This window comes from Anomaloglossus baeobatrachus, chromosome 3, assembly GCF_048569485.1.
Source record: "Anomaloglossus baeobatrachus isolate aAnoBae1 chromosome 3, aAnoBae1.hap1, whole genome shotgun sequence".
Taxonomy (NCBI): domain Eukaryota; kingdom Metazoa; phylum Chordata; class Amphibia; order Anura; family Aromobatidae; genus Anomaloglossus; species Anomaloglossus baeobatrachus.
This window is the reverse complement of record NC_134355.1, coordinates 678,942,303-678,967,199: the sequence shown is the minus strand read 5'-3', so window position 1 is coordinate 678,967,199 and position 24,897 is coordinate 678,942,303. Positions and strand designations below refer to the sequence as shown.

The 24,897-nt window shown below is 47.1% G+C and overlaps 1 protein-coding gene across 1 annotated transcript in view; it reads right to left on the bottom strand.

Moving 5' to 3' along the window:
• Positions 1–16,604: 16,604 nt before the first annotated feature.
• Positions 16,605–24,897, bottom strand: part of LOC142297048 (uncharacterized) — a 30,029-nt gene continuing 21,736 nt past the window's right edge. The window contains exon 3 of the mRNA XM_075341283.1: positions 16,605–17,867. Coding sequence (XP_075197398.1) covers positions 16,630–17,867 — 1,238 coding nt within the window. The 3' untranslated portion in view covers positions 16,605–16,629. The remainder of the gene's footprint in view (positions 17,868–24,897) is intronic.

Below are 24,897 nucleotides of genomic sequence, written 5' to 3'. Positions count from 1 at the left end.
ACCCGCCCACCGGCGGCTGTGATTGGTTGCAGTGAGACAGCTGTCACTCAGCGTGGGGGCGCATCTGACTTCAACCAATCATAGGCACCGGTGGGCGGGGGAAGCAGGGAATACGAGATGGAATAATGAGCGGCCTACATTTTCAAAAGAGGAGAAGCTACCAGAGCATGGTGACAGCTGTGCAGCACCGCGCCCATGATTGGTACGTATGAGAGAGGGGGTGAGAAGGAGAGACCGAACGACAGAGAGCGATAGAGAGACCAGGAGTGATTTTAAACAATTTAGATCGTTCTGCTGGACATGCTGAGCATGTGTGACGCCCTGGATTAGCCAGGTAGTCACAGGTAGGCCCTTGCACAAACACCTTCCCCCAAAAAGGTACCAGCAGCCAACCTTAAAACCCTGAGTCACCCCTCTCAGGACTTGACGTTCACACCCGGGGGGTGGAGCCAGGCGGTTGGCCACGCCCACCGAGGAGTTCGGAGAGCCTGAGGCGGGAAAAACAGAGAGATCAGTAACAGGAGTGGAGGAGAGTGGTAGCAAAGTGTGCACGTCTGTCAGGGATCTGGGTTGGAGCCCGGATACCCTGTGGCCAGGGGGCAGACAGTGGTGGCCGCCTACAGGAGCAGGGATTACAGCCGGTGGAACCGTAAGGGACCGGGTAGTGGCCCGCCGGTACCGAACCGGGGAACAGATTGGAAACCAGAGCACCAGGAGGGGTACTCAGACCCAGTACGAGGCCCAGAAGACACTGGACCGAGTTGAATTCACTGATTGGGGTCTGGACTTTAGGTCCTTTCCCACCCAAGACCCGACTGAAGACAACAGCCCAACCAGAGGGATAGAAAGCCACCGCCCAGGCATCGAGATACCACGGGCCAGCGTCTGCGGGCAAACGGGCTCTACTGGCACACACAAAGCTGGGGAGTGGACTACTGTTGCTCAGGCATAGGAGTCACCATTCTACTAAAAGTGAGGTGCAGGAGAACGGCGGAAACCACCAACCTGAAAAAAGGGGAGAAGCGCAGCCGCCTGCGGGCATCGTCCACCATCTGGTTTGGTTTACCAGAGACTCCAGTGTGTCTGTAATAGTGAGTACAACAGTTCCCTCGGGCCGCGCACCGCATCGCACCAACAAGCCAGCACGCACCCCCCTCCTCAGCACCCTCGGGCCCCCGGGACCATCACCCCCTACCCACGGAGGGGTCAACACCAAGCTGCGCAACACCATCCCCGGGAGCCTAGTCAACGGCAGCGGTGGTGTCCATCCATTCACCACAACCCGTGGGTGGCGTTACGAACTTAACCCCCAAAAACAACCGCGGCCTCGGCCGTGGACCTCCCCATCGAACACCACCCCTCACGTAGCGTCATCATCCCTTCAGAGTGACGTGACCCCCGGGTCCGGGAGGAGCTCGAGCCACCCACCGATGAGCCCGGATCCGAGCGTCTCGGCAGCCGGCCAAGCCCCGAGGCGGTACATATGCTCAGTAGAATGTGATGGAATCCATCAGCGGATTCCGCTGCTTAGCGCATAGCGACGGAATCCGCCATCATAGACGATCATTAGACACTTTGGCGGATTCCAATGGAATCCGCCAAGGTGAGTTGTTTTAACGACACCAAAAACGCTACATGCTGCGTTCCCTCCTCCCGGTGCTCAGTCAAAATAACGACTCAGTATCGGCCAGCGGATGAAATGCAGACACTGCGTCACAGTGCGTTGTCAATATAAGTCTATGGAGAATAGCGCAGTCCGTTAACGGACTGCGCTATTTTCCATAGTGGCGGATTGCGATGAACGCAAGTGTGAAAGTACCCTATCTCTGCCAGCAGCACCCTGCTTTTGGTGGGCTCCTCTGAGATGATAATGTATTAGATGTGACCTGCAGTCACATGTAACTCAACAGAAAATACAGTGATACTTTTGTGAGTACAGATAGTAGTGATTGCTCCTCTTGATCACACTGCTGCTGGTTCTGCATGTGCTGCGGTTTTGGGCTGGTGGAAGGAGTAAGGCAGAATCAGTGAGATGAGAGCAGACTGTATCTATCTATTGCTGATAATGACAGACTGTTGCTACAAACCACAGATCTTCAGCGTTTTTGCAGTTTTGCACTAGGTCAACTGTAAATCACAAGTTGATGACCTATTATGTGAACATCCTCACCTTGCACCTCAAATATCATAGATCTGAAACTTTGTGATGCTGCAATTGGCAATTTTCTGTGTGGGCAATTTTCCAGGTGGGCAATTTTCAGTGTGGGCAATTTTCCAGGTGGGCATTTTTCCTGTGGGCATTTTTCAGGGAACCAAATAAAGTTTGTTATAATAATTTGACAAAATACCGGTCTGTCTATTTTTGGACTTTATTAAAAATTTAAGAAGTAACCAATGGTCATATGTAGGGTGATATTTCACGAAAACCTAAGCGTGATCATCGTACTGTGAAGAGATTTATGGCTGATTCTGAGCACAGAAGTGTTCGTGCTGATAAAGGCAGAATGAGGAAGGTTTCTGCCAGGCAAGTTCATCGGATTAAGAGAGCAGCTGCTAAAAAGCCATTACAAACCAGCAAACAGATATGTGAAGCTGCTAGTGCCTCTGGAGTCCCTCGAACCTCAAGGTGTAGGATCCTTCAAAGACTTGCTGTGGTGCATAAACCTTCTATTCGGCCACCCCTAACCAGTGCACAGAAGCAGAAATGGTTGCCGTGGGCCCAGACATCTATGAAGACTAATTTTTAAACAATCTTGTTTACTGATGAGTGTCGAGCAACCCTGGATGGTCCAGATGGATGGAGTAGTGGATGGTTGATGGATGGCCACCATGTCCCAACAAGGCTGCGACGTCAGCAAGGAGGTGAAGGAGTCATGTTTTGCGCTGGAATCACGGGGAGACAGCTGGTAGGCCCTTTTAAGGTTCCTGAAGGTGTGAAAATGACCTCTGCAAACTATATAGAGTTTTTGACTGACAACTTTCTTCCATGGTACAAAAAGCAGAAACGTGCCTTCAGGAGCAAAATCATCTTCATGCATGACAATGCACCATCTCATGCTGCAAAGAATACTTCTGTCATTGGCTGCTATGCAAAACAAGAATGCCGCGGAGACACCATCACATGTTTCTCAACGCTGGCTGTCTTACAGCTGTTTCGGGGTATTTGCCCCTCATCAGTGTGGAGTAGGAAACTGGCTAGTGGGAGCAATGCCTAGAAGAAGACTACATAGGTAAGGATGGTTGACCACGGAGAGATCAACATCCAACACTGCGGAGACACCATCACATGTTTCTCAATGCAGTGACACTAGAACAAGGTCCCCTGAGAAAATATGCAAAACTAGAATGCCGCGGAGACACCATCACATGTTTCTCAACGCTGGCAGGAAACTAGCAAATTCAAATAGAAACTCTCCAAAAAACTCACAAATTCAATGGATGCAAGAATTGTGAATGTGATATCAAAGAAAGGTTCCTATGTTAACATGTAACTTGGCCTGTTAGGATGTTTTGGAGCTAAATAGCATTTTATTTCAGTGAATGTGACCTATTAATGCTCAAAATTCCTCAAATGAGCATTTTCAGTTCTTTAAAACATAAAATGTTTAGACACTCTATTGTGCCTAATAATTTGGGACAGTGCATTTTAAGTTTTTTTTTTAAATTTTGAACATTATACTGTTATCATTGGGAGGTTTCTTCAATAAAATTTGATGTATACTCTAACGGGTGATGACTTATTAGACTAGAAAAATATAATTTGCATAATAATTTGGAACATGGTGTATAGCTAGTTGTCTACGACTAGATCTTAACACCGAAGACAGAAATCTTTTTACCCAGCGATGGTTTGCTAGGTCTTGATCAAAATAAGCACTCAATGCCGATAACTGGACCTTAAACGTGCTGGGACTGAAACCTTTTTCAAGGCCGTTTTGTAGGAAGTCCAGGATGTGAGCCACATTCAGACGAAATAGGTCAGGAACCTGAGGTTTGCACCAGGCGGTAAAGTTTTTCCATATCTTGAAATATAGGAGGTTGGTGACTGGCTTACGGCTTTTTAGAAGAGTCTCAGTTACTCTCTCTGACAGGCCCCTGGCTCTCAGAATTATGGCTTCAGAAGCCACGCTGCAAGTTTAGTCTCCTGAGATCTTGGTGGAAGAGAGGACATTGATGGAGAAAGTCGTGGACTAGAGGCAATATGAAGGGCCCGTCCTGAGACAAGTTTATGAGGGCCCCAAACCAGCTTCTCCTGAGCCATATTGGTGCGACCAGTATGGTAGGGACTTTGTCTGTTATCTTTTGCAGAGTCCTCGCCAGTAGTGGTATTGGTGGAAAAGCATAGGCTAGTGGAAACCTCCAAGGGAGAGAGAAGGCATCCACTGCTAGAGCCTGATCGTTGGGATTTAGGGGAAAAAAGTTGATCTACCTGTGTGTTCTGCTTGTTTGCAAAGAGATACACCTCTGGACGGCCCCACCTCAGGACTAAAGGCCCCGTCACACTAAGCAACATCGCTAGCAACATCGCTGCTAACGAACAACTTTTGTGACGTAGCAGCGATGTTGCTAGTGATGTCGCTGTGTGTGACATCCAGCAACAACCTGGCCCCTGCTGTGAGGTCGTTGGTTGTTGCTGAATGTCCTGGGCCATTTTTTAGTTGTTGCTGTCCCGCTGTGAAGCACAGATCGCTGTGTGTGACAGCGAGACAGCAACAACTAAATGTGCAGGCAGCAGGAGCCGGCTTCTGCGGACTCTGGTAACCACAGTAAACATCGGGTAACCAAGAAGCCCTGTCCTTGGTTACAGGATATTTACCTTTGTTACCAGCCTCCGCCGCTCTCACTGTCAGTGCCGGCTCCTGCTCTGTGCACATGTAGCTGCAGGACACATCGGGTTAATTAACCCGATGTGTGCTGTAGCTAGGACAGCAGGGAGCCAGCGTTAAGCATTGTGCGCTGCTCCCTGCTCTGTGCACATTTAGCTGCAGCACACATCGGGTAATTAACCCGATGTGTGCTGTAACTAGGAGAGCAGGGAGCCAGCACTCAGTGTGCGCTGCTCCCTGCACGTGTAGCTGCGTGCGCTGGTAACCAAGGTAAATATCGGGTTGGTTACCCGATATTTACCTTAGTTACCAAGCGCAGCATCTTCCACGCGGCGCTGGGGGCTGGTCACTGGTTGCTGGTGAGCTCACCAGCAACTTGTGTAGCGACGCTCCAGCGATCCCTGCCAGGTCAGGTTGCTGGTGGGATCGCTGGAGCGTCGCAGTGTGACATCTCACCAGCAACCTCCTAGCAACTTACCAGCGATCCCTATCGTTGTTGGAATCGCTGGTAAGTTGTTTAGTGTGACTGGACCTTAAGATGTGGAATACGTCTTGCGTGAAAGACCATTCCCCAGGATGAATATCCTTCCTGCTGAGATAATCCGCCTGGGTATTTGCGGAACCCTTCAGATGGACATCCGACAGAGATAGAAGATGTCTTTCTGTCAAACAAAATATTTTTGCAGAAATCCTTTGAAGGCTCACGTGGCATGTGCTTCCTTGATGACGAAGGTGTGCCACAGACGTCATATTGTCCGAGTAGACTATCACGTGTGCCCCTTGGATCATGGGGGCTGCTGTTCTGACAGCTTGGTCCACAGCTTCTAGCTCTCAGTAATTTGTGTATCTGCGGTTGACCTCCTGGGACCAGAGACCTTGAAAGGGAACTTGAGAGACTATCGCTCCCCAGCCTCTCTGGCTGGCATCTGTTGTATTTGTCATCAGTGATTCCTGATTCCAGCAGACTCCCCTTTTTAGATAAGTTGGAATCATCTACGACCGCAAAGATGTTTTTACCGGACCTGGCAAAGTTATTTTTGTTCAGGGACCTCTGAGAACTGTCCCAAGAAGCTAGGATGTGAGCTTGTAGTGAGCCTGAGCCCAGGACACTGCCGGAAGACATGACGTCATAGACCCCAACACTGACATTGCGAATCTTAGGGTTATCCATCGCTGATGATGCAGGGCAAAAACTGTTTTTCATCCTCACTTGTTTGTCTATGGGCAGAAAGGACATTTGTTATAATAATAAAGTTTTATTTCTATAGCTCCAATATATTCCGCAGTGCTTTACAATTCAGAGGGGACATGTACAGACAATTTGAGACAATACAAAATTAAGATACCAGGAGGAGTGAGGGCCCTGCTCGTAAGCTTACAGTCTATGAGGAAATAAGGGAGGCACAAAAGGTGAATGGGGGGAGAAAAGCTTGTTATATATGGTCCAGCCATCGATTTAATAGATTATTCAAAACCAGCTGCATGAACCAGTCATCGGCCAGAATTTATACAGGTATAGGGGACAAGAATTGGAAGTAAATTTTTTGTTATGAAGAGCAGAAATGGACTAGATTATATCAGGGAGGTGAGGTGATAGGCTAGTCTAAAGAAATGCGTTTTTAGTGCCCGCTTAAAAAGTGTGGATGTTAGGAATTAATCAGATTTCTCTTGGTAGTGTGTTCCAGAGCATTGGTGCAGCTCTTGAGAAATCTTGAAGACAGGAGTGGGAGGTTCGAATTGTTGAGGATGTCAGTCTTAGGTCATTAGCAGAGTGGAGGGCACGGGTGGGGTGATAGACAGAGATGAGGGAGGAGATGTAGGGTGGTGCGGAACCGTGAAAAGCTTTGTGAGTGAGAGTGATAAGTTTATGTTGGATTCTGTAGCCCAGCAAAACTCTGAGGAAGACCTTCCTTGTAGAGGGAAGTAGGTCCAATTTTTTGAGGATTTATCACCAATCCCAATCTGTGTAGGATTTTGAGGGTTGTTGGTACCTTGGTTGTAGAGGTAAGGAATGACACAAATGTTCTGACTTTGTATGAAAACCACCACCTCCCCCATTAGCTTGGTGAACACCCGAGGGGCTGAAAAGAGACTAAACGGGAGGGCATTGAATTGGTAGTGACGGAGAGACCCGTTGTAACCAACAGCGAAACGGAAGATTTTTTTGTGAGCGTGACAGATTGGGATGTCATAATATGCATCCTTTAAATTGATATTAGCCATGAAAAACCCGTGACTGATAAGAGGTGTGGTGGATTTGACGGACTCCATTTTGAAACGTCTGTAGACGATATGACGATTTAATGGTTTCAGCCTGGGGGAGTCTTTTTTTTTTTTATCAAGAACAGACAGGAATAGTGACAGTGACCCACCTTTGTCTCTGGTACTTAAGATATTATTCCTATCAAATGGAGATTTTGAATGCGTAGCATAAGGGTGTCTCGTGATCCCTGAGAAGAGGAGGGGGTTATCCTTAGACATTGTAGGAGGGGGGGGTATGTGGCAAATTCGATTTTTAGGCCATCCCTGATGGTGTTTATGACCCACTGATTTGACGAAATCTCTTGCCACTGATGAAGAAAACTGGATAGACGAACCCCTATTCTGATAGCATCATTGCTTGTCTTGGCGATGGCTTCGATCTTTGGACTTCTGGAACATAAAGATATTCCTACCTTTGCCCCCTTTTTGATAACTCCACCGACCCCTTTTAATCTTTCCCTCGGTACTGGGTAGGCTGACTCGGGGGAGGAGGGGGGGGACAAAAAAAAATGTCTTCCTTTGCTTCTCCTCTGGCAACAGCTTCTTTTTACCTGTTGCCGTCTCCAGGATGTCATCCAGGGCTAGGCCAAAAACATAATTCTCCCTGAAAGGGGATAGAGCATAGCTTAACTTTAGAAGCCGCTTTGCAGCTCCAAAGTTTAAGCCAAATGGCTTGTCTTGCAGAATTTGAAAGAACCCCACTTCTTGCTGCCACCTGGACTGACTCAGCCAATGAATCTGCAAGAAATCCTGTCGCCACCTGTAGAGGTGGAAGGGAAGCCAGGAGATCTTCCTTTGGGGTGTCTTGGGCGAGATGCTCCTCGAGCTGGCCCAGCCACTTGAACAGTGATCTGACTACACATGTAGAGGCCATTCCGGTCCTATGTAATACCGCAGAGGTCTCCCAGGACTTCTTAAGAACGTTGTCAATCTTATGGTCCATGGGATCCTTAAGTTGTGATGAATCCCCAAAGGGAAGAGTCGTCCTTCTGGCCACTCTGGCTACTTGTACATCCACCTTAGGCACCTCCCAGCAGCAGGCAAGATTGTCTTCTAGCAGGAACCAGTTCCTCAACTCCCGAGGAATAATAAGGCGCTTCTCTGGGGCTTTCCACTCCTGGAGAATCATATCTCTGATGATCTCATGCACCGGGAATCCTACTTTGTTTTGGGTTCTTAAACCCCCAAACATTTCCTCCTGTACTGACCTAGCAGATTTCTTTTCCTCAACCCACATAGTATCCCGCACAGCTCCCAGTAGTTCATCCATATCATCCATGGAGAAGAAATATTTGGTCTCGACTTTATCCACTGAAGAGATACCTTCATTCTCCTCTATGACCTCATCTGGTAGTGATGATGGACCCTCTAAAGAGTCTGACTCCTCCATGGGGCTAAGTTTCCTCTTCTTGGGTGCTGGGGTTGCAATGGGAAGAGGCTGGGAGAGGGATGCTAGAGAAGACAAACTCCTGACGTACCAGGCTTCTTAACTCTTTAATGAGGGAGGTTTGTTCCTCTCTAACTACTCGGTCACTACAGGGTTGGCATAGTCTCTTATTATGGCCCGAAGAAAGCCTCTTGCTACACAACACATTTACGGCTGGAGGTCATCTTCTTGGGTGCCACATTCTTGCCTCCCCAAACCTTCCCCCAAGTTGCGAGAGAGAAAAGAACTTCGACACTCAAAAGGAAACAGTGAAAAATGTGTTTCTTTTGAAAAAGATTGCTTTTATTAATGGCTCTTCATATGAAAAAAAAAAAAAGAAAAAAACAGTTGACGTTTCAGCTAATACAATAGCCTTTCTCAATAAACTGTATGTATACAGGGTAAAATAAAAAAAAAATATATGGGGGGGCGCAGCCAGACATGGCTGAGTGAGGACACTGTTTTCCTGAGCTCCTCTCTACACTCTCCCATAAAGCCGGTTTTAACTTCAAAATGGGCAAATCCTCCACTAAAAAGAAGAAACCCTGCACCCCAGGGCGCCCACCTACTTCTCAAAGCAACATCGGAGCATATCTTACCCGCTCCCGGGAGCTTGCGGCCGTTTCATTACCAGGGCAGGAATTGAGGCCTGCAGACCCTGCAGCCCAGCTGGGACCGGAGAACCAGCATAACTCATCTGCGACCGGCGCTGGTGGAATCCGGGAGGTGGGGACCGGCCGACGCGAGGTACACGTGGGCCTGGGCTCAGGCGATGACTCACCGCTGCAGCAGCGGGCACTGAGGAACCAGCTGCTGCGCAATGAAGCTGATCGACAGGAACCTCCATCATCACCTCCATCATCATCAAACACAGGTGCTGTGGCTGGGGGAGAGGGGGGTATAATGGTTAACCCTAAGGGACTGCCTGGCTGTATCACCCAGAAGCAGGGACAGCAGGGGGTCCTGATGGACAGGGCTCAGGCTGGGGGCAACAGTAATAACCCCAGCCATACCTTCTATATGGAGGTCCCACAGCCTTCAGGGGGAGCTGGAGAAGGAGGGAGGCCACAGGAGCCCCTGGTGGATGCTGGTGAATCGTGGGGACTCCCTCAGAGAGAGGTATCCCCACACACTCAGGGAGCTGGTCCACGGGATCCTCCTGGGCTGAGCACCTGTCAGGCCCTAATAGGGATCTAGAGAGGGGCACACTGATGCCCGTGAACAGGGGATCCAGGATGCTGGGGTCTCCCTCAATCCGTCTTGTGGCAGACCCACGGGTGTGGGATGACGTAATCAACCCTCATGACACGCAAAACATGATATATGGTCCAACTCCACAGGACTCTTTTCGTGCATACCCCAACATATCTCATACAGCCGCCGCGATGGGCGAGGACCGCCCGGCATCCCTGGCAGACCTGCGGTCATTGCTACAAGCGATTCCCACCAAGAATGATATTGCTGCACTGGCCAGCCAAGTGGTAGCGGAATGTAAACAAGAATTCACCCAATTACGGTCTGAACTTTCCATACTTACCCACAGGGTAGACGCCCTTGATGAGCAGCAATCAAATTCTCAGGTCTCTATGCAATCTATCCAAGAGACAGTAAAAAAACAGTCCAAGCAATTATTTGCCCTCCAACAGCACGTAGATGATTTAGAGAACAAAAACAGAAGGAACAATCTACGTGTTAGGGGCCTTCCTGAGTCCATTGCTGCCCCCGATATCCAAGCAGTCCTTTGTTCACTTTTTAATGGCTTGCTAAAGAGACCACCAGGTGCCCCCCTTGAACTTGACAGAGCTCACAGGGCCCTACGTCCTCCTGACCCAGCAGACTCTCGCCCCGAGTGATGTGTGCAGGGTGCACTTTTTTGCCGTCAAAGAGGCCATCTTGCAAGCTGCTAGGAGGAAACAGACCTTATCATACAATAGCTCTGCCATCCGTAAAATGCCGGATCTCTCAAGGCACACCCTGGCCCAGCGCGCCAATCTTAAGCCTCTCCTGGATGTATTAAAGGAGAAGGGTTTACCGTTCCGATGGGGATTCCCCTTCTCCCTATCGGTGCAGAAAGACTCGCGGTGGTGGGTCCTACGTTCCCCAGAGGACTTTCCGGCCTTCATCTCGAGCCTGGGTCTACCCACAGTCTCCATTTCAGCATGGCCCACCACCCTGCTTCAGCCGTGGGTCCCCGGGATGGGGGGGGGGGAAACGAACGCTCCCAAGTCAAACCCACCTGCAGAATCCAGCAGGGAGCCACCCCCGAGAGGAGCAAGGGGTCGCAGAGGGAGCCGCCTTCATCAGACGACATAGAAAAGCCCGGAGGCTACGCACGCCTTAACGACTCATATTACTTACAGTCATTTATGCTAATTAACCTTCATATGTCGCCCTTCAAAACTTACTTATTGCCCGTATTGCTTAAACATTTGTTACCTTTGCCGGTATTTATGGTTATCTTTAATGTTCTAAGTATAGATTGAGCTCTGCTCGTTTATGTCTGACATCTTCTTTCCCCAAATAGGTTGGGATCCCCTGTCCTGCTTAGTTGAAGCGGATATGTTCCCTATGAACGTTTGTTCGGACTTAGATTACTGTGTAAGGTCTTTATACCTGCTGTTCTTGTTGTTTTTTTCTCTGATACACTCTACCCTTCCCAAGTCTCTCTTTCCTCTACTCTTCCACGGCCGGGCTGATTGTGTTCGATCCCCTCTTTCATATAGCTCTAATGTCGCATTCCCTTACAGATGGCGGACCTAACCATCGCTTCTTTCAATGCCAAGGGCCTCAATGTTCCGGAGAAACGGACACAGGTACTTTACCACCTTCACAAACAGAAGGTGGGAATAGTGTGTTTCCAGGAGACCCACTTCAAGCTAGGACATGCCCCCATTATTAAAAATAAGTATTACCAGACATGGGTATTCTCTGACAACCCAGATCCCCGTTCTAAAGGAGTGGCGATTGCCATCCATAAATCCCTCCCGCATCAATTCTTAAAATGCTCGACTGATAGTTTTGGCAGATACATCATCCTCTCTCTGAGAGTGGGGGACCAAACTCTCACAATAATCAATGCCTATGCCCCAAACCAAAGGCAGGACAGCTTTATTACCCGCTTGGTCGACGAGGCGATCCCGCTGATACAGGGCACGGCAATTCTGTGTGGCGACCTCAATGTCACCCTGGACCCCACATTGGACAATTCCAAGGGGAAATCCAGCATTTCATACACTACCATTAAACGCATCAAAAAAGCTTTATTGCGTATTCAACTGTTCGACACATGGAGACTGAAACACCCGTCGGACAGACTATAGCTTCTACTCCCATACACAAGACTCATACAGTCGTATAGACTATATACTACTACAGAACAATGCTCTTCCATGGATCCAACATTTCAGGATGAATAACATTTCGTGGTCAGAGCACGCACCGGTCTATTGTACAATTGCAATTCCCTCTCTCTCTCAGCCCCTTCAGGGTCGTGGCGGCTGAATGAGCTCTGCGTCACAGACGTTCGGAACGCTATCATAAGGTTAATGGAGGACCACTCGGCGGACGACACAGCCCCCACTTGCAAGTGGGAAGCAATGAAGTGTGTCCTACGAGGTATTTTTATCAAGCATGGGTCCCGAATTAAAAAAGAAAGGCCCAAGACATAGTAAACGCTCTACATAGGGTCTCTGAACTGGAGCTCATCCATAAACGATCCTTATCGGCCACAAATTTACAAGCTCTTTTGCAAGCCAGGATTGAGGTTAAAAAACTGTTAGATTCCTCTTACAAGCGCCTACTACAGGTGGGGAAAGGGAAGTTTTACGAGTTTGGGGACAAGCCAAGAAGATTGTTGGCCAATGCGTTGAGAGAAGGGAGCCCATACCCTCATTCCTTGCATCAAAAACTCACGCGACGAACTGCTCTATGCTACCCCCGACATTTCAAACACCTTTCATGACTTTTATTCCAAGTTATATAACCCACCTGTCGAGCCCCTGGAGCCGAGGGTAGGTGGTCCTTTAATGCCCTCACCTTTCCGAGGTCTTAATAGCTCTATAATTGAAAACTTGGAAAGCCCATTTTCACTGGAGGAATTGTTGGCGGTGATTAGCGACTCACCTGGTAATAAGAGTCCTGGACCAGACGGGTTCCCCGCCAAATTCTACAAATCCTTTTCTGAACAATTGGCTCCCCTAATGCTTCTCTCCTTCAATTCAATTTCTAACTCTGTCCCTCTCCCGCACCATTCCACTACGGCCCACATCTCCTTGCTCCGCAAGGCTGGAAAAGACCCCACGGCGTGTAGCAGTTTTAGACCGATCTCACTCCTTAATGTCGATTTAAAATTCTATGCCAAGCTTTTGGCAAATAGACTTGGCCCTTTACTCCCTGACTTGATACATCTGGACCAGGTCGGATTTGTCCCGGGTAGGGAGGCGAGGGACAATACAATAAAGACCTTGGACCTGATCCAACATGCACACACAAAAAACCTCTCTTTGATGTTGCTATCTCTGGACGCTGAGAAGGCCTTCGACAGAGTCTCCTGGCAGTCGCTTTCACAAACACTGGACCACATGGGCCTGGGGCCAGTTTTTTCGTCCAGGATTATGGCATTATATCATTCTCCGACTGCACACCTTAAAATTAATGGCACTCTGTCAAGGCCCTTCTCCATCCATAACGGGACCAGGCAGGGGTGTCCCTTGTCACCTCTGCTATATATCCTGGTCATGGAGCACTTGTTGTCGGCCATTAGGACCAACACGGATATACAGGGAATTAGGATCGCCAATCGGGAACATAAATGCGCCGCCTTTGCCGACGATCTTCTTATTTACCTCTGTAACCCCCTCACATCACTCCCACCCCTAATGCTAGAACTAAACCGCTTTAGTAAATGGTCCAACTTTAAAATTAATTTTGATAAATCAGAGGCCCTAAATATTACTTTGCCACAAACGACAATAAATGCAATAAAACCTAACTTCCCCTTCAGATGGCCACCCCACGGCAGTATTGGATACTTGGGCATCAATATCCCATCCGATTTGACGAGACTTTTTCAACTAAACTATCAAAGCTTCCTGGCAAAGCTTGAGGGAGACCTGACCTTATGGCAGAGAGGTACTCTTTCATGGTTCGGCAGGATTGGCGCCCTTAGAATTACAGCCCGGCCTAAATTGCTGTACTTGATACAGACGGTCCCAGTTTACGTTCCGGCAGCCTATTGGGCCAGGATACAGCGCTTATTTAATCAATTTGTTCGGTCAAAGAAGCGCGCCCGTCTCAGGAGCAGCGTTCTAACTAGGACCAAGAACGCAGGAGGTGTGGGGCTGCCCGACTGCAGGCGTTATTACATGTCGGCCGCCCATGCCAGAGTTTTGGACCTCTTGCATAGCTCTGGGTCTAAACTTTGGGTCTGCCTAGCGCAGGATCTATGCCCCTTGTCAGTGCTGACCCTGCCGTGGACCTGGCCACTACTTACCAAACATAAGATCGAAATGTCTTATAGCACTAAACAAACATTGAAAACTGTACACTCTACATCATTACGCAATCGCCTGATTAAGCCAGGAGGACCCCTTATGCCATTAGCCGATAACCCTGAGTTGCTACCGGGGGCATCACCCAACAACTTCCTGGGCAGTACGAAACAGAGCCCCTTAAGACTGAACCAGGTGGCCCCTGGGAGTTCCCTTCTACTGCTTCTGGAGATTGTGTAAAATCGTAATTTCAGGATGCGGTTTCATTTTGAATATGCACAACTCAAACACTTCATAATCTCACAAAACATTGTTATGGCGCATCTTCCACCCCAAACCCCATTTTAAAACCTCTGCACTGGGTCCTTAGATACAAGTCATGCGATATCAAAAATATATAAGATCATAACCAACGCGGCAGAGGCATCCCTTCCTCGCTTTTGTGCGGCGTGGGAAGCAGAGGTCAACCAGACGTTCCTCAGGAACCAGTGGGCACGTAACCAGCTATAAAATACTCTCCAGGTGGTACAGGGTCCCAGCGTCTCTTCATGCGTGGTGTCCCGAGGTACCCGATACCTGTTGGCATTGTGGAGCACAGGGAGGCACCATGTCTCACATCTGGTGGTATTGCCTGGGCTTGGGGGTCTTTTGGAAAAAAGTACTAGCAGCTATACAGGAGGTCACAGGGATCATAGTCCCCAGCCGCCCAGAGGCAGTCCTACTATACATTTTTAATGTCTCGGAAAAGGCCTTTAGAAAGTCCCTCTTGGGCCACCTTCTCCAGACAGCCAAGACAGTGGTCCCACGGCGCTGGAAAGATCCTGCCCTGCCCCCCCCCCTACGATAGACGAGTGGGTAATGGAGGTGAATGTGATCCACCGCATGGAAATGGTGATGGCCCAGTCGCGTGGACAGAAGGTGGCGAAAGCCACTAAATGGTTTCAATGGGAGTCATTCCTCTCTGGCAAAAAATTTCTTGAATTAATCTAACCTCCGGAAGATTGGCACCTTGGCCCCACTTACTTCAGATAATATTCACCACCCTTCCACCATGTCTTGGCCTAACGGACAAAGTGTCAGACCCGGCCGATGCGCTCTACTCTCCATCTCTTCCCCTCCTGCCCTGACTTATCCTTCCTTTGCTATTTTTCGTGATCATACTGCTTCTTAACCTTTCCTCAAATGGCTTATTCTTTTTGGTTCAAAACGACTATCCATGTATTATATCAATCATTTACATACTGTCATGACGTTTGCGAATGTGTTGTGTCGCATAGACTTTGGTTTCGCATTGTCAGTTATAACATAGATCCATATTCTTTTAATGTATTTTTTTAAAACGCAATAAAACTTTAAATTGTAAAAAAAAAATAAAAAAAAAAAAAAAAAAAAAATATATGCATGGAAAAAATCGTCACCAGCTTGACAATTTCGTGGTCTGTTATGAGAAGGATAGCAAGAGTCTGCTCTTGAACGCAGTCAATGGTATACATGTAGTGATAGTATCAAGTGAGCACCTGATCCAATGACAAAGTGAAGAAGACTGGTTTAAGGGTACCGTAACACTTTAGCGACGCACCAGCGATCTGACCTGGTCAGGATCACTGGTGCGTCGCTACATGGTCGCTGGTGAGCTGTCAAACAGGCAGATCTCACCAGCGACCAGTGACCAGCCCCCAGCCACGTGGAAGCGATGCTGCGCTTGCAGGGAGCCGGCGTCTGGAAGCTGCGGACACTGGTAACCACGGTAAACATCTGGTATGGTTACCCGATATTTACCTTGGTTACCAGCTCACACCGCTTAGTGCTGGCTCCCTGCACTCGTAGCCACAGTACACATCGGCTTAATAAGCAAACCTTTGCTTATTTACCCGATGTGTAATCCGGCTACGTGTGCAGGGAGCCGGCACTGGCAGCGTGAGAGCGGCGGACGCTAGTAACTAAGGTAAATATCGGGTAACCACCTTGGTTACCCAATGTTTACCTTGGTTACAGCTTACCGCAGGCTGCCAGACGCCGGCTCCCTGCATATTAAGATTGTTGCTCTCTCGCTGTCACACACAGCGATGTGTGCTCAACAGCGGGAGAGCAACAATAAAAAAATGAACCAGCAGTGTGTGCATCGAGCAGCGATCTCACAACAGGGGCCAGATCGCTGCTCAGTGTCACAGCGAGATCGCTAATGAGGTCACTGCTGCGTCACAAAAAACATGACTCAGCAGCGATCTCGCTAGCGATCTCGCTATGTTCGAAGTACCCCTAACAAAGAAACTGAAACTATACAAGTCCTTATCTAAAGTAAACAGAGGTCTCTGCTGCATTACACCAGGGGAGACACAGTACAGGCTCTTACACAAAGACAAAATGGAGTGTGGATTTAACAAAATGGATTCTGCTCTCATTCAAGCAATACACAAATGGATGAATAAAGCGTACAACTTAGCTATATAAAAAAAGAAAAAAAAATTCTCCCCATCAAAAATTAAAAAAAAAAATGTGTATAAAGATGAATAGTTTGTAAATGATCCATTATAAAAAGGTACACAACCGTAATGACATAAAATGAACTCTTTATTAACAGATAGTAAAAGTCTATTATTTACTAAAACAGACATTCTATTCATGACTATGGCTTCACTCCTGTGTGAATTCTCTCATGTCTATTAAGTTTTGATTTCTCAGCAAAACATTTCCCACATTCTGAACATGAATATGGCTTCACTCCTGTGTGAATTCTCGCATGCTTAACAAGATCTGATTTCTGAGCAAAACATTTCTCACATTCTGAACATGAATATGGCTTCACTCCTGTGTGAATTGTCTCATGTATAATGAGAAGTGATTGCTGAAAAAAACATTTCCCACATTCTGCACATGAATATGGCTTCTCTCCTGTGTGAATTCTCGCATGTTTAACAAGATATGATTTCCAAGCAAAACATTTCTCACATTCTGAACATGAATATGGCTTCTCTCCTGTGTGAATTCTCTCATGTTTAACAAGATCTGATTTACAGGCAAAACATTTCTCACATTCTGAACATGAATATGGCTTCTCTCCTGTGTGAATTCTCTCATGTTTAACAAGATCTGATTTACAGGCAAAACATTTCTCACATTCTGCACATGAATATGGCTTCACTCCTGTGTGAATTCTCTCATGTGTAATGAGATCTGATTTGGAAGCACAACATGTCTCACATTCTGAACATGAATATGGCTTCAATCCTGTGTGAATTCGCTCATGTCTTATGAGACCTAATTTGGTAGTAAAACATTTCTCACATTCTGAACATGAATAAAGCTCCTCTCCTGTGTGAGTTCTCGCATGATTAATAAGCTCTGATTTGGAAGCACATGTCTCACATTCTGAACATGAATATGGCTTCACTCCTGTGTGAATTCTCTCATGTTTAACAAGATTTGATTTCAAAGCAAAACATTTCCCACATTCTGAACATGAATATGACTTCACTCCTGTGTGAATTCTCTCATGTCTAATAAGATTTGCTTTTGCAGCAAAACATTTCTCACATTCTGCACATGAATATGGCTTCTCTCCTGTGTGAATTCTCTCATGTGTAATGAGATTTGATTTGTCATCAAAACATTTCTCACATTCTGTACATGAATATGGCTTCATTCCTGTGTGAATTCTCTCATGTCTAATAAGATGTGATTTCAGAGCAAAACATTTCTCACATTCTGCACATGAATATGGCTTCTCTCCTGTATGAATTCTCTCATGTGCAATGAGATTTGATTTCTTAGCAAAACATTTCTCACATTCTGTACATGAATATGACTTCTCTTTGTGACTTTCACTTCCCTTAGCTTTCTGTGTTGAACTCTTGGTACCGTCATCTGCCATAAATAAAATTGAAGTTATAAGCTTTTAATAATATAACCTCAAACATACACAGACACACATAAATCCATATAAATTCCAAAGTGCATAGTGTTCTACTTTAAAAGGCCTGTGTGACAGAAAATACCCCAAATGACATCATTTCAAAACTGCACCCTTCGAATTGCTCAAAACGACATTCAATAAAATATCTACAAAAGCATATCCAGTGGCACTCAATAATATAAGGATACTTTGGCATTGCATTACTGCTGCAGAAATATTACAAAAATATGAATTACACCTACCGGTATTTGGTAATTCGGTTTCCAGTAGTCCCTCAGGACAGCACCACAGGAGTGAATCCCCTTGACCTATACAGGGACAGGATCACAGAGAGGTTTAAAAGGCCCCTCCCACCTCCAGTGTCTTTTCAAGTACTTACAGAAGGATGGATTCAAACGGTTTATACCAACAAATAGTAACTCATCTGCAAGATAAACCCTAAGGGGAGGGAAATAAGGGTGCTGTCCTGAGGGACTACTGGAAACCGAATTACCAAATACCAGTAGGTGTAATTCATATTTTCCAGAACGTCCCTCAGGACAGCACCACAGGAGCAGTACCAAAGTAATATCTCAGGACGGGTACAGAAGCCTTAAGGACACAAGTCCCGGGCAAGAAATAGGTTAGACATATCAATCTGTAAAACCAAAAATATGGATAGCAGTAAGAATCTGCAAGCATATGAAATCTTATGCAGCGCATCTTAAGGGTTACCAAACATGGCTGGTGTAGGATCCATAACACCCAGATCCCACCAATGTCTGAAGAACATTAGAAGGACTAATTCTTTGATAAGTACCGTCGTGTACTGAAAAACTACAAGGTACATCACCATAGTGAGTGTGATATATTCTATACTGCTGAATATTCAGAATAAATGAGGTAGACAGCTTATACTACAGAAACCAGATATAGTGAGAAATACCCGAAAAATGGGTTAGATGAACATTCTTAACACCGCAACTATAGAATAGATGTCAAAGTCCTTAACAGCCTATCAAGGAATGAATAAACCACAGCCCGATAGAATGACCACCGTCTTAGATCAAGAATAAACTTGTCCGTGCTTAATAAAACAGGTCAGTACTGTCATCAGCTCTCCTAGGCTCAAACGACTACCCCTGGTCACAGACCAGCCCACCGTACCACCAGAGGTCACATTCTGGCTCCAGAAGCCCAAGATGTCAATGCATAAACTACTGGATCTCGAGTAATGAGAAGGACCGTCATGAAAACTAAAGACATGAAGAGTTGGAGTCTGGAAGGCACGTCTTCCGATATTAGCAAGCCAAGTACATCATCCGACCACTTGAAGGAAGCATTGTTCCCAAGATGCAGATGCCAAGTACAGCGGGGTATGGAATCTGGATGTGATGAAAGTGTCCCAGAAAATGTAAGTGGCCAAACCTCATATATACTGTATACAGTATATATATTGGAATTTAAAGAACTGGTTTGTCATATCCATGGCTGCTAATACAGGAGCCTAGTGTTGCCCTGAGCTGGTGTAAAGAGACCACTACCACCTGGGGCAGACTACCCAACTAGAAATGGACTATACTCCATTAGCATGTAATTGCCACTATATCGGACACTAGCATAAACATACCACACAGTCTTCCATAGTGACCAGGGAACATCTAGAGGAATGAGGGCATCTAATAAACACAGAGTGATATTTCATTTGACAGCGGTGAGACCCTGGATTTTATCTCGTGAGAGCAGTGAGCCTATTAGGGAGACTATGGAGCTCCCTGCCACAAGATGTTGGAAAAACTCACAGGTTATTTACAAGATTCTGTATGTTGAACAATGGTCCAGAAAACTAGTCAGATTGCCATCAAGGGACCCGTCACAGTAAAACGGGGCTATTACCATGATCGGCTACATTCAGTTCTTTCCATTATAGGATGAACTCGATAAACATTTCTCTTTAATCATAAGTTATAAATGAAAGACCAGAGCTAAGCAACTAACCACAGCTGAATACTACTGATTAGAAAGGAAGGACCGTAGCTGAACTCAGATTCCTGTTCTGAAGCCGTAATAAGGAGAATTACTAGGCCAACTCAAACATGGCTGCCTATCACGCTAAGCCAAGTGCAGGTCCAGAAGCGTGAGGCCCCTCTAACCAAAGCCGATGCTAGAGACCCAAGATGCGAAGTATGCAGTCTGAGGCGCAAGGGACGAGGCCACTGCAAGGCCAAAAGGCGCAGAGGCGCAAGGCCCAAGGCGCACAGAGGTGCAAGGCCAGAGGCGCAAGGCACAATGCCAGAGGCGCAATGTCAGAGGCACAAGGCACAATGCCAGAGGCGCAAGGCACAATGCCAGAGGCGCAAGGCGCAATGCCAGAGGCGCAAGGCGCAATGCCAGAGGCGCAAGGCGCAATGCCAGAGGCGCAAGGCGCAATGCCAGAGGCGCAAGGCGCAATGCCAGAGGCACAAGGCATAATGCCAGAGGCACAAGGCGCAATGCCAGACACGCAAGGCCAGAAACATGAAGCGCAAGGCGCAAGCCAGGAGGTGCAAGGCACAATGCCAGAGGCGCAAGGCGCAATGCCAGAGGCGCAAGGCCAGAGGCGCAATGACAGAGGCGCAAGGCGCAATGCCAGAGGCGCAAGGCACAAGGCCAGAGGCGCAAGGCCAGAGACGCAAGGCGCAATGCCAGAGGCGCAAGGCCAGAGGCGCAAGGCACAAGGCCAGAGGCGCAAGGCACAAGGCCAGAGGCGCAAGGCACAAGGCCAGAGGCGCAAGGCACAAGGCCAGAGGCGCAATGTCAGAGGCACAAGGCATAAAGCCAGAGGCACAAGGCGCAATGCCAGACACGCAAGGCCAGAAACATGAAGCGCAAGGCGCAAGCCAGGAGGCGCAAGGCGCAATGCCAGAGGCGCAAGGCCAGAGTCGCAAGGCCAGAGGCGCAAGGCACAAGGCCAGAGGCGCAAGGCACAAGGCCAGAGGCGCAAGGCACAAGGCCAGAGGCCCAAGCCTAGAGGCACAAGCCCTGAGGCACAAGGCCCAAGCCCTGAGGCACAAGGCCCAAGCCCTGAGGCACAAGGCCCAAGCCCTGAGGCACAAGGCTCAAGCCCTGAGGCACAAGGCCCAAGCCCTGAGGCACAAGGCCCAAGGCCTGAGGCACAAGGCCTGAGGCCCAAGCCCTGAGGCCCAAGCCCTGAGGCCCAAGGCCCAAGCCCAGAGGCCCAAGGCACAAGCCCAGAGGCCCAAGCCCAGAGGCCCAAGATCCAAGCCCAGAGGCCCAAGCCCAGAGGCCAAGAGCCAGTGAAGCCAAGCCATGAAGGGCAAGGCTGAGAAACAGTAAGACCAGAGACGTCAAGCAGTGAGGCCTTGACAGTCCCAAGGTGCCAAGCCAGCGTGTGGTCAGAGCTGTGTAGCGTGTGGGCCAAGGCCAAAGCCGTGAGGCGCGATGCCGGAGCCCCAAGTTGTGAGGTACGAGCCAGGAGGCGCGAGGCCGGAGCCAGGAGGCGCGAGGCCGGAGCCAGGAGGCCGGAGCAGTGAGGCGTGAGCCAGAGTCATCACGAGGCCAGAGTTGTGAGGCCCCATCAGAGTTACCCCTAAGAGTGTAATTCACCTGTGAACTTCAGGATACACCTACTTCATGAGTGGTATCCTAAATGCCAAATTAGTCACACCTGAACCAATTAACTCACCTTGAGGTTCAGCTGGAGGGCAAGTTCCAAATGCGAGATAATGTGTTATATCCACAATTTTCCCTCCTAGAGAAGGAGTAAATCAGACAGAATCCGTTCTGGTGAGATAATAGTGGAATCAAATGTGTTATTAAACCACAACAGGAGGATCCACATAAGGTTCCATCAACAGGTAAATTCTGAACTTAAACATGAGGTCTGCTGATCCCATTTTTATATATACCCCATTACCCTTTGGCTGTGGATATGGTAATTCATTATTTTGTTGCAGCGCGTTTCTTTTAAATTTTCATGAACTTTACTATATATTTGATCGACATTGTTTATATCATATTATTTTATGTATTTATTTATTCTTTTATTTATATTTAATACCATCAGATATTGTTTTTGCCCTTTGGTCCTGTACCACGGGTATAAAATTGATTTATCTCTCCATATAATTATCTCCCTATATACTCTCTCTTTCTCTTTTCTTCCTTACTTCTTCTTATATTATAATAATAATTTTTTCTTTTTTACTCACTGAATTCTGTTTCTGCTCATTTCTTAGACAGATATAAACTCCTTTCACCCCGCTCTGGCGGCTCTTTCAGGCGCACGCATGCGCAAATATCTTTTTCCCACGCTTTGAACTCATTTCACCTTTTTCAGCGCTTCTCACTACACAGTGGAGTTTGCCCGGGCACGCGCGTTCCATTTTTTCTTTACATGCTTCGGATCTCACACTTTTTTACCTTCTACTGCTGGATGATCTCCAGAGGTATTCCCTGCATTTTATGCAGATTGTTTTTTCTGCGGTCTGACACTACATACTCGTGTGAATTTAGACACATGTTTATTAAATAAAACACACTTTTTTCATATTTGTTTTATTAAAACAATTTTTTGCAATACATTTCTAAATTATTGTTTACACTCCCCTTTTTTCCCTTTTCGGGTTTAGTAAAATGTAACCCTTTCACACTCCACTTTTACCCCTTCCTCTTTTTTCATTTCTTTTACTCATTTTTTCTACTCCTTCCTGCTTTTTTCCACGTGACGCCCAGTCACCGGCCGGCTGACGTCATCTGTGTATACGTGGAGCCTCCCTTTAGTAGTATATATATGTATCCCCTGACAGCAACATGTATTATGCTGTTCTTTTCCTTGTCCTGATGAAGAAGGCGGACATGCCTTTGAAACGCGTTGACCTGTCCTAAATAAAGAAAAGAATCCATCACATCGTCTGGCTTCGTGGTTTTTAGCGCAGCGTTGAACCCGACTTTTCTATCCACCATTTTACTTCCAATAGGTGGCGCTGCGCTAGAGTTTGTCTCCTTTCCTGTAGAGACAATTTAATCACACAGAGGCATTTAAGGGTAGGTTCCCAATATAATATCACCTTGTCGAGGTTATCGGGCTCACATGTATTGGCTAATACATAAGCTAAAAATCTCTTTGCAAATATCTGTGAAGCTGTAATGCAATACCTAGGTCTTTTTACTCATTTTTTACATTAGAAATGTATTTATCCCTTTTTTGTAATATTCCTACAGCAGTAATGCAATGCCAAAGTACACTTTAGATGTGTCACAGAAATTAAATCAATGTGGAAGGAAAAAAAATAAACATTTTAATTTTTCCCACAAAAGTGTTGCTTTAACCACAAATTTTCATTTTCCCAAGGGTAAGATGAGAAAATGGACCATATAATTCTGTTGTGCAATTTTTCATGTGTACGCCAATACCCCATAGGTGGTGTAAAACTACTGCTTGGGTCCACGGCAGGGCTCGGAAGGGAAGAAGCACAATTTGACTTTTGGAGAACAAAACTGGCTGAAATAGAGGATATCGTGTCACGTTTGTAAACCCAATATGCTGCGAGCTGCGAATGCTGCTGTCAAAGACTGAAAGTTAACAGCAGTGGGTGAAGCTTACCTCCACTGAATAACTCAAGCATCATCTGCTGTCAATAATGGAAACTCAGCTTCTGAGCCCGCAAGAAGAAATAGGATCTAATAATGTTACATATCAAGAAGGGGTTAAAGAAAACCTGGCAGCTACGAAAACACTATTTACCTGCAGATATAGTGGTAATCTGAGTACCTAGCATTTAAATGATATCTATCTGGTTTATTGGAACAGTGTGTGACACTAGTCACTGCATGGACAAGCCGTAAGGCAAGGTTATCAAATGTTCCGGGGTCAGATACAAAGAGAGCATGCCGTGAACTAAGGGGAAAGACAGAGGCATGGTCAGGTCTGGGGTCAGAATATCAGGAGGATAGCGGATCGGGGCAAATGAATGGTCAGAGGCGGTCCAAGGTCTAGCAGCTATAGATCAGAGCACAGATAACAAAGGACCCGTGTCATGTAGTGTTCAGGCCCACATTCGCGGGGTGCAGCTGCGGAGTTGGACTCTGTTCACAGACAACCTGATCTTAGTTGCTCAGCCTCAGCTGAGTCTTTTCCACTGCTTTCCAGTCCTGCAGGAGTTAATTCCTGTGGAGTGGTGTGTGGCTCCTTGAGACTCAGGGGGCTAATTTCTATTCACCTGTCTTCTCCCTATTTAAGGTTTGAGAGTCTGTTTGTTGCTGCAGATGATAGCTTCAGCTTATGCTCCTGTGATTCTGGTCTTTGTGGTGATCCTATTCTTGGTGACCAGTATACTGCTGTTTGAGTGGTGTGGAAGTTTCCCCGTTGTACATTTTACTTCCTTCCTTATACTTTATTCCCTCCAATACACGTACTGTGTCTCCTTTTTGTGTGCAGTGTGTATGACTTTTGTTCTTCTTTTCCTGTGTCTGTGGTATTTGTGGGGTTTGCATCTCCACTCCTGATGAGGGGGAGAGGGGGTGTTAGATCAGGGTTTGGACAGGAGTTAGGGTTAAGCTGGTGGTCCAGACCTGGATACCATCAAGCCTACCTCTGGGATAAGGAAAAGCACACGGACCCTAGTCTGCGGGCCATTTTTGGGGTCCCTGCTCCAGCTACCTTTGCACCTCCGTGATACCCTGGGTTTGGGACTGACTACTCAGCTAAGTAACTGATCACTCGGAACAGTGAAGCCCTGAAGAAACCAAGCACCTCTAAGTTTCAGATTGAATTGAGCTGTCACTCAAGAAACTAACAGCTTGGCACGGCCCTGATTCCATAGAGGCAAAATTGACACTCACTGCGCCTAGGACAGCGGAGAGATTGTGACACAGTAACTGCAAGAAGAAAATGCAGTTACCTTCTTCCAGCAGCTGCTCCCTTCCAGTCACCAGCACAGTGGGAGAGGCTGAAACAGTCAACACTCACTATATAGTGAATGCCCATTATCAACCCTCTTG